The sequence below is a fragment of the Vombatus ursinus genome, unplaced genomic scaffold (assembly GCF_900497805.2).
Source record: "Vombatus ursinus unplaced genomic scaffold, bare-nosed wombat genome assembly UNPS02014779.1, whole genome shotgun sequence".
Classification (NCBI taxonomy): domain Eukaryota; kingdom Metazoa; phylum Chordata; class Mammalia; order Diprotodontia; family Vombatidae; genus Vombatus; species Vombatus ursinus.
In genome coordinates this window covers 38,357,803-38,367,983 of record NW_020954557.1, presented here as the reverse complement: position 1 = coordinate 38,367,983, position 10,181 = coordinate 38,357,803, and the positions used below count along the sequence as shown (strand labels likewise).

The window sequence follows — 10,181 nt, the reverse complement described above, 5'->3', positions numbered from 1 at the left end:
CCCAACCCCCTCCCCCTGCTTTATTTTCTTTCTTTTTAAATTCTTGTTATGAGGGGGTAGTTCACTAGGTTGAGGGGGGGATATATTCAGGAATGACTATGATATAAAAACAAAATGTGTCAACAAAAATAAGATAAATTTTAAAAAGAAGTAGTTTGTCCTCATGGTTTTTGTAATGAAAAGATAAATTTCCGTTATTTGTCTGGAAATTTAGTAACATAAGATTGTCTTTCAGGAAGGCTTAGTAGTCATGAGTAAATGGAGCCTTTCAAATCCAGAAAGAAGCTGAAGAAAGTATAATATTTGGTCACTTTTCTGCCTTATCCTACTTGAGAAATTATATTCTCACAGAACTAGGTAAGTGACTACATAGTTATGGAAATCTAATCCAGCTTCCTTTTTTAACAGAATCGAATCCTCTGGGTTGATGAAAACAATCTGACTGCTCATGTAGAAGCTGGTATAACAGGACTAGAGCTGGAGAGACAGGTATGGTACCTTTTTTTAAAAATAACTTTTCTTTTTTCAATCAGCAAAAATCTTCTCCTTCACCCAATTGAGAATGAAATAAAAACAAAATGTCTGGTTATAAACTTGTATAGTTAAGCAAGACAGATTTGTGCATTGACAGTTTCTAAAAGAAATGTACATACGTACATAAATTATATTTCATTCTGTTATCTGAATTTTTAACCTTTCTGTCAGAAGGTGAAAAGCATGCTTCCTCATTAGTCCTTTGGAATCGTGGTTCTTCATTATGTTGATCATAGTTCCCAAGTCTTTCAAAACTATTTTTCTTTATAGTATTGTTGTCTTTGTATAAATTGTTCTTTTGGTTCTGTTCACTTCACTTTACCTCAGTTCAGTCAAGTTTCTCCAGGTTTCTTTGAAACCATCCCCTTCATCATTTCTTACAACACAATGATATTCTATCACACTTATGTCCATAACCTATTCATCCATTCTCCAGTTGATGAGCCCTCCTTCATATTCCTTCCTGTTCTTTGAAGGCTACCTCAAAAAGAGCTTCAAGTATTTTGTATGGCCTTGGAGTTTGTTTTTCTTAAGACTAATCCCGCCTTCTTATTCCCTCTTTTTTTCTTCTTTCCTTTCCCTCCTATTTCCCTGTTGAGTGAAATATAGTTTTGTACTCAACTGATTGTGTGTGTTCTTCTGTCCTTTGACCAGTTCAGATGAGAGTGAGGTTGAAGTGTGAGCTGCTTTTCCCATCCCCTTCTCCTTATTTGTATAGATGTGTACTTGTGTACCCTCATTGTATGAGCTAATTTCTTCCCTACCTTTTCCCCTTCCTTTCCACTCTTGTTTTATGATCATCAAGATATAATAGACAAAACAGAATCACTCTTAGGTTTTTAGTCTAATTAGACTTCTTTTATGACCTTGATGATAATAGGGTTTAGAGGGGGCATGTATCATCTCTTACTAGAATGTAAGTAGTTTATTTTTGATTAGTCCCTTATGATTATTCTTTCATTTTTACCAGTTTATGTTTCTCTTGACTACTATGTTTGAACTTCAAAGTTTGTACACAGCTATTCTTTTCATCAGGAATATTTGCCGGTTCTCTATTTCATTAAAGGTCCATTTCCTCTCCTGTAGAATTAATCTCAGTTTTACTTGGTAAATTATTGGTTGTAAGCATGTATCCTTTACTTCCTGAAATATCATATTCCTAGTTCTCCACTCCTATAGAGTGGTGACTGCTCAATTGTATATGATTCTGACTGACACAGCTTGATACTTTAATTCTTTTTTTTTTTTTTCCCTGATTCCTCACAATACTTTTTCTTTGGCCTGGAAGTTTGGGGTTTTGGTTTTAATGAGGCTGTGGGTACCTCTTTGTAAGTTTGTTCAGTAGTTTGTCTACTTATAATGAATTCTTCATCTGTAAAATGGGGATAATAAGAATACCTACTGTCATAGAGTTGTTGTGATGATGAAATGAGATAACATATTCTGTGCTTTGTAAACCTTAACGCCTCACATAAATGCTAGATATTATTACTATTATACCCATTTTAGCGAAATTACTAAAGATTTAGCAAAATCTTTAGATAAAGTAAACTTTCAAACTCATCTCTAAAACTTAAAATTTATAGTATTAAGCACTATCTTCATAGTTTTTGAATATGTCAAAAGCAAATGTGCTTTATACTTAAAAATCTATAGGACAAATATACAAATAAAACAAGCATACAAAAATGTATTTATGTTGTCATGTCTTTAGCTAGTACTTGTAGATTTTTTTATTTTCATGCAAAGAAAATAAGAAAAAGGGGTGAAAAATATTTCAAAAAACCTTAGTTATACTTAGTGAAATATGTTATGAATATATAATACTTTGCTACTTTCATAAGCATTTTTACTTTAACAATTTTTATCTTTGTGAGGGTAGCAAAGATACCTATCACAGCTACTGTTTGACATTTTCTCTTTAATACTGCCTTGTAGTGAACTTTTTGTTCATATTTTTATTTATGAGTTTATCTTCATTTTAGTAGTTACCATTGTCATAGTTGTTTGAGCCCATTTGTAGTTGATAATGTGGACTTTGTAAAGAGGTATTGAAAGAATTTTTTACCTTAAACAAGTACATTTGTTTTTGAGCTTTTCTTATATAATGCACTTCACAGAATAGAGCTGGAATAAAGATGCCTAAAAACAAAACTCTTTAGAAAACAAGGATTCTCAAATGTGCTTGACTGACACATTACAAACACAGTAATTTTTGATAACAGAGGATGGCCCTTCACGTCCCTGATTTTATCTCTTTTACGATGTAGTATTTTAACCTTTCTCAGTTTTCATTTTTTTTAAAAGGTTAAAATTAAAATTCAAAGAATGTATTTCCTTGAAACTTTCACGACATTTTCCTAGGCTGAAACTTGAGCTGTTTTACCCACCAGTTTATTTGCTTAAATACCAGTGCAGAGCTCTCTTTTTCTTTCAGTAGTAGGCCGCTCTGATATCTCTTCTGCAGAAGCTTTTGGTTTTAGCTGATGTTCTACATTAGGCTTCATCGTTCTTTACTTTCAGCTTCAAGGCCCACCCTTTAACTATTACCAGCCTCACCTAAATTTTCAGGAAAGTTGTTTCTTCTAGAAGATTTTAAATGGCAGAAGGACAATAGGTAGGCAGCACAGATTTCAATTTGTCTTATAGATTTTCATGTATAAAGTGCTTTTGCTTTTGATATATGTAAAAATGTTAATATAGTGCTTAACGCTATAAATTAGAAGTTTTAGAGATCAGTTTGAAAGTTTGCTTTATCTAAAGATTTTGCTAAATCTTTAGTAATTTCATTGAAATGGGTTATTTGATAGTAATAATGTCTAGTTTTTATATGGTGCTTTAAGGTTTGTAAAACAATGTATGTATATTATTTCCTTTGATTATCACAACAACCCTTTGAGAGTAGGTGCTATTTTTATCCCCATTTTATTGATGAAAAGACTGAAGCCAGAGAGGTTAAGTGACTTGCCCAGGGTGACAAAGTTAGTAAGTGCCTAAAATTTGAACTCAGGTCTTCCTGTCCAGCTCTCTTACCCACTGTACTCACCTAGCCCACTTAATGTAGTCAGTATGTCTCTTAGTGTTTTTTCCTAGGAAAATTTCACTGTTAATGTCATATAATTTTCCTTTGTTTAGGAATCCATGTATTCAACATGATATTCCCCCGCAGTATTGTAGATCTAATATGTGTATATTAGTATGTCATCCATATTTTTATTAGAGACTATTATCCTGTGGCTAGTTTATTGCAACTGCTTCCCGGGATTGGTCTCTTTGCTACAAATTTCTCACCATTCCAGTCTGTCCTCAGCACTGCTTCTGAATCATTTTTCCTTAAGCACACTTCAGATCATGTCATTCCCCATTCATTGGCTTCCCACTTGTTGCCTTTAGGAAGAAGAATAAAATCATCTATTTAGCTTTTAAAGCCCTTTACAATCTGGCCCCAACCTGTCTCTCTAGCTTTACTGAATAGGCACTCTTTAAAACATAAGCTGTCAATGAGTACAAACCTGTATCAGTGTAAATGCTTCCAAACCAGTTCTCCACACAGATGAAGCCACAAGTCCACCAACCCCTGCACCACACTGTCATTGTACAGGAAAAAAATTTAAGATATCTAAAGAGAATCGAAGCACAATATAATTTAATCTTTCCTTTATTCTAGTACATATACAAAGTTATTTGGTGATAACTTACTCTCTTTTAGGAAAGAAAATTTTGTTAGCTTAAAAAATCAATTAATCATTTTGCGTTTATTCAGCACTTACTGTGTTCCTGGCATTGTGCTAAGAGCCAGGACACACGTATGTAGAATGAGACAATCCCTACTCTCAAGGAGCTTACATTTAGATGTGGAAGACCAGTACGTTTAAAAGTATATGTAGAATAAATGTTGTTGAGGCGATTAGTTGTGTCCAGCTTATGGTTGGACTTAAGGGATTTTGTTGGCAAACATACTAGATACTAGAGTGGTTTGCCATTTCCTCCTCCAGCTCATTTTTTACAGACAAAGAAACTGAGGCAAGCAGGGTTAAGTGACTTGCCCGGGGTCACGCAGCTAGAAGTATCTGAGGCTGCATTTGAACTCAGGCCCTTTTGACAGGCCTAGTACTCTATCCGCTGCTCCACCTAGCTGTCCACCAAGAAATACTAATAAAATAAACATAAATAAATACAGAGTAACAAAATACATGTTTAGGAGAGAGTACATAAGCACTTAGGGGATCTGGAAAAGCATCATGTAAAAAGCTGCTTCATCTGCTTTTTGTTGTTGTTTGTGGCATTCAAATAGTTTAATGATTCTAATATTTTTTTTCCTCCTTGATCTGTTTTCTAGATCAGTTGTTTTTATTGTTTTGAGATACCTCATATTTTCCTTCAATTTTTTTTAGCCTTTTGACTTTGTTTTCATATTTATTATCGTCTCGTCGAATCATTGGCTTCTACTTAGTCCATTCTAATTTTCAGGAAGTGTGTTGCTGGGACAAGGTTTATGTAACTCTTGTGCCAAGTTGTTAATTCCCTTTCCAGTTCTTTCTTTTGTGGCTGTCATTTCCAGTTTTTCCTTAAGCCTCTCATTTCATTTATAAGTATGTTTTAAAACTATTGCTTCATCCCTTCCAGGAATTCTACTTGAATCTGTGCCCAAGCTGTGATTTTCTCTGAGTCTTTGCTTCTAGATGTTTTGGAGTCATTCTCTTCTTTTGGTGTTTGTGTTTTAAGGTTCCCTGTCACCATATGTTGGGGTTCTTTTTTCTTTGCTCGTTCATCCAGCCTGCTTCCTGACTTAGGACTTCATATTAGGGCTGGACTCTGCCACCCTTTTGGAGGCAGTGTCTCAGCTGGTTCAGTTGTTGCTTTCTTGAGGTGTTGAGTGTTGTGTTTTTCCGGGACCTTGGTGGACAGGCTGGGAATCTGCAAGTACTCAGTGCTTCCAGAGTGCTGTGGTCCAAGGAAAAATTTGATTGCTACCTCCATGGTCTAAGCTCTTTGAGTTCTTAACCTTGGTTTTTTGGTCAGCAACAAGGAAATGCTGCTGGACTCAGGCCCTCTTGATCAGCCAGGAAGTTCTACAGGCTCCTTTTTGGTCTGGGATTCCCATTCTGGTTATTCTTCTGCAACATGGGTGGGATGCTGAAACTCAGATCCTGCTGTGCCTCTGGGGTCTGAGCCAAACTGCTGCTGCTGATTTCTGAACTTACTGCTTTGTTGACTCAGAGCTTCTCTCTCTGGGAATGACACCTTTGTGTGTGCAGGACCTTGAAGTAGGTAGTGGGTGACAAAGCTGGACCACTTTTTGGCCTGGTGCACAGCTTCTCCTTGGTGCTTCTGTAACCCAGTCCCCAGGACCAGCAAACCTCTCCATCTGTCTTTTTTTGCTGATCTGGTCCAGGCAGAGGACTCACTTTGACTTTTTCTTAGTTTCCCCATTAGGTTTCAGTTTGGTACATTTTTCTAAATCTGTTTGGAGGATAGTAGCTTGGAGCTCAGCTGCCTTGGTTCCTGCTTCTCCACCATTTTGAACCTCCCTCCCTCCTTTTCCTCCCTCTCCTCTCTCTACCACACTTCCTCTCGCTATCTTAATTTCCCTTCCTTCCTCCCTCCACTTGGGTAGCTCTGATATTCCAGTCATAAAATTTTGTTCATCCCTGTCCTCTGCCTTCCAGGAATTGATTTTGAGCTTTGAGTATATAGCATTTATAGTGTACCACCCTACCTTCTGCTTATGGCATAGGCTTAATGAGGATCATAATATATTGTGATACTAGTTTAATGTAAGTAGAAAATTGTATTGCATAGAAAACCAATACAGAGTTGTTTGAGAAAAAATTAAAATTATATTTATGGATTGCTTCTACTATTTATCAGGTCAGTCATCTATTTAAGGCACTTATACATGTGGATGGTGATAAGTCCTATATAAATTCTAAGGATTGCCTAGTTAAATGAAGAATTGTTTGTAGCAGATGATATCTTTTCCAGACATTTTTTCCTATCAACAAAATTGGAAAAGATAAATTGTTTGCATTGCTGGCTTGAAAAATCTAATAAATTATACTTAACCTAATTGATTCTTTAAGTTTTAGATTATGCTGTCTATTATATGCTTAAATTCATGTCTGCAGATATAGCTGACACATTTTACATCTCTGCATGACTTATTTGAAAAATAGGAACACTTACTTAACTGGACTATTATCAAATTGATCAACACAGATTTATGGTCTTGAGTATAGTAGATAGTGGATACTACAGATGGTGATGTCTGTACCGTTTGACATGGGACCACTGAGACTCTAAAATTATTTCATTGGGACTGCTTTGGTTTTGCTGCAGTTTAAGGGCATCCATTCAACCTCAGGTGTGGTGCAGATGGCAAAGCCAAGCTAATGTAGAAAAATGAGAAACAAGTGACTGTTTAATGTACAGGAATGCATGATTTGCATCACAAGTAGATGATGATATTGCATACAGGAAACCTGGCCAGATGGCTGTACATTAAAACACATCACTCCTTGGGAGAATTAAGTACAGGCAATTTGCTCAGATTTTCTGCAGACTTGCTGCTTATCACATTAAGATAGAGAGAATGAGAGATTAAATGCTTTATTTATTGAAAGTGTTTAGGTGAAGTTGGAAGTTATTTAAACATAATCTTCTTTCCATATGTGTTTCAATTGTACCTTTACAAATGAAAGAAGTCTTGGATTTAAAATGAAAGGAAGGAAAGATTAGGGAGAGAGAAAGGAAGATTTTTAGTTGACATAGAAGAAACTGAGAATTTTTCAGCGTTGTATTTTTCTTCAGATGTGTACTGGTGTTTACCTATTAGACAGACGTTTAATATGACTAGCATGGTAAAATACTGTGTTCTTTTGTCTTTTTGCTTAGATGTTAAAAAATCAAAATACCAAAGAAATTAATGTGTTGTTGTATAATATGAAACTAGCCCGTTTTCACCAATGTATCCTTACTTTTGTTTTCTTCAGCTTAAAGAAAGTGGTTATTGTACGGGTCATGAACCAGATTCCCAAGAATTCAGTACCGTGGGAGGATGGGTATCAACTCGAGCATCGGGCATGAAAAAAAACATCTATGGCAATATTGAAGACTTGGTAAATTTTAATTTTTATTACACAAATTTTATTAATATATGACAAATAATCTTGAAAAATAAAACCTTGGAATTCAATAGGGAGAAGGAAACAAGGTAGCCTTTTTGATGTAGCAAGATTGTATATTTGTAAATGGAAGCAACACAGCTTTTGGCTCTGAAACCAGCTTTGTCTTTGGGTTAGATTGCCCTTCTTTCAGGGATAATTATATGGGGTTCATTTGCATTACTAAAAAGAAATTTCCTTAAGAGAATTTTATTTTGTAAATACTTGGTTATTTGAAATAACTTCAAAACTGATTACAAAAGCTCAGTCTCCAAGTCTAAAAATATTTTCTTTCAGTTATTTAGGTAAAGTTTTTTTAAGCATTCCCACTCTTCTAAAATAAGAAAGAAAAGAATTGTTTTCTGATTTTTATGAAATCTTTATGTAAAACTAGTATCTCAGATTGAATTGAACTAATTATCATTGTGATACTATCAACATTATTTGGTCAGTTCCATATTTTTACTTTATTGACTGTTAGCTTTTGAAAGCATTTTTATAGAGCTAAATTTTAACTTCTAAGATTAAGAAGTGTTGTCTTTTGCTTCCATCTGATTTTGCAACCCTTAAATTCCAAAGTTTTTAGCAGTTGATTAATTTCCTATAAGTAGCAAATAGTTTTAATTAGCCTATTGGATTTTATTCCTGCATTTACATTAACCTTAAAACTACATATTTTAAAGAAGTTAACTATGGTAATGCTTTACTAAAGAAATATGTCAAACCCCTCTTTCCCCTCCTTTGGAGTTGAGCCAGACACAGAAAGTTCCATTTTCACAGAAAGGCCAAATTATTTTTGTTGCTGTAGTTAGGCTATTTCTTGATTTAGAATGAAACAAGTTTGAGAGGCTAGTATTTCTAAAGCAGATAATTTGTTTTTATCACTTGATATTTTGAGAGACTTAAGGATTATAAATGGCACCAAACAGTTTAACGTTGTATTAGTGTGCAGCATAGTTACTAAATTTATTAGCTTTTGAAAAATGTGTTTTCTTTGTGTCATTGGCTTCAGAAAGTATTAAACATTAAATATAGATGTTGTATTTTTGTTTCTTTTCTATACTTCAGTTATGGTATCCTTGACTTGGTCTTTCTGATTGCAGTTGAACACAAGAGAGGAAAATAGTTTGTTTTCTTTGTGTTTTAATACATAGCTCCAGAAAATCATTTAATCAAAATGCATGCTTTGGATTCCCCTCTGAAATCTATTCCTTCATTACCAACATACTGGACATCTCCAGCTGCATATAGCATCTCAAATTTAACGTGTCCAAGATAATATATTATCTTCAGACCTTTGAAACTCTTCTTTATTCCTGTTTAAGGTAACATTTTCTAGTCATCCAGGTTTATAACCTCAACTTTATCCTTGATTCTTGCTTCTCCCCTACCCCCTGTAACCAATCGCTTGAAAAGTCTTGAAGATTCTCATGGTGTAATATCTGTTGTATCCGTCCCTGTGATAAGATTTACGGATTTCAGGGAACATAGATAAAACTTCAAAATTTGATCTAACTGCAGCATTAGTCAATAACATACAAACTATGAATGGAACTCTTGTAGCAAAAAAAGGATAAAACATGCATTCACTTTCTGTTTCACTGCCATTCTGGCCTCTTCTTTGACCTAGTTTGGGGAAGTAAGCCTCATACATATGTAGTTGAGTTACATGTAATCAACTTGGTCCAGGCAGCCAAATGATTCTGATTAGCCTGCAAAATGTTAGAGAGCTTTGGGGTTTTGTACCAACGTACTCCAGTAAGGAAGCCCAGTCACCTTTGAATGCCTCTATTAATAAGTCAAATAAGCTTAAACACAGGGATTGGTAAAATTCGGTTGGAATTGGTGCCTGCATTCATGGATATTTGCCAGTCATTCTAGCTTTCTGTATCTGCATATCCTTCTCCTTTAGGTAAAGAGGCTAAATTAGGGGTGGGGAGCCTGTGACCTCAAGACCATACATGGCCTTCTAGGTGTTTGGGTGTGGCCCTGTGACTGAGTCCAAGTTTTGCAGAACAAATCCTTTTATTAAGGGGATTTGTTCTGTGAAGTTTGGATTCAGTCAAAGGGCTGCACTTGCGGACCTAGAGGGCCACATGTGGCCTCAAGACCTCAGGTTCCCCACCCCTGGGCTAAATAAACTCTAGCTAGGCTAGCCACTTATCACTTCTTACCTGAGTGAATGCAGTAGTCTTCTAATAGGTTTTCATCCCTTGCCTTCTGCCTCCAGTCCATCTAAAACATAGCTGACACAATTATTGTTCTAAAGCACAGGCTTGATCATGTCCCTACTACCTGTAGAATAAAATTTAAATTCCTTAGCCTGGCACTTAAAGTCTCCTGCAGTCTGGCTCTAACTTACCATTCCAGACTTACTTAACTCCCTTAGTGCACTCAACATGGTACTAAAGTTGTTCCCCCAACTTTACATTCTGTCTTTTGCTTCCAAACATTTATATAGCTTGGACCTGTGCTCCCCCCCCC

General features: G+C 35.5%; 1 protein-coding gene across 1 annotated transcript in view; it reads left to right on the top strand.

Annotated features, from left to right (window-relative positions):
* AGPS (alkylglycerone phosphate synthase) overlaps positions 1-10,181 on the top strand; it is a 147,331-nt gene that overhangs the window by 54,186 nt on the left and 82,964 nt on the right. The window contains exons 8-9 of the mRNA XM_027865917.1: positions 409-489; positions 7,527-7,652. Of these exons, the coding sequence (XP_027721718.1) occupies positions 409-489; positions 7,527-7,652 (207 nt within the window). The remainder of the gene's footprint in view (positions 1-408; positions 490-7,526; positions 7,653-10,181) is intronic.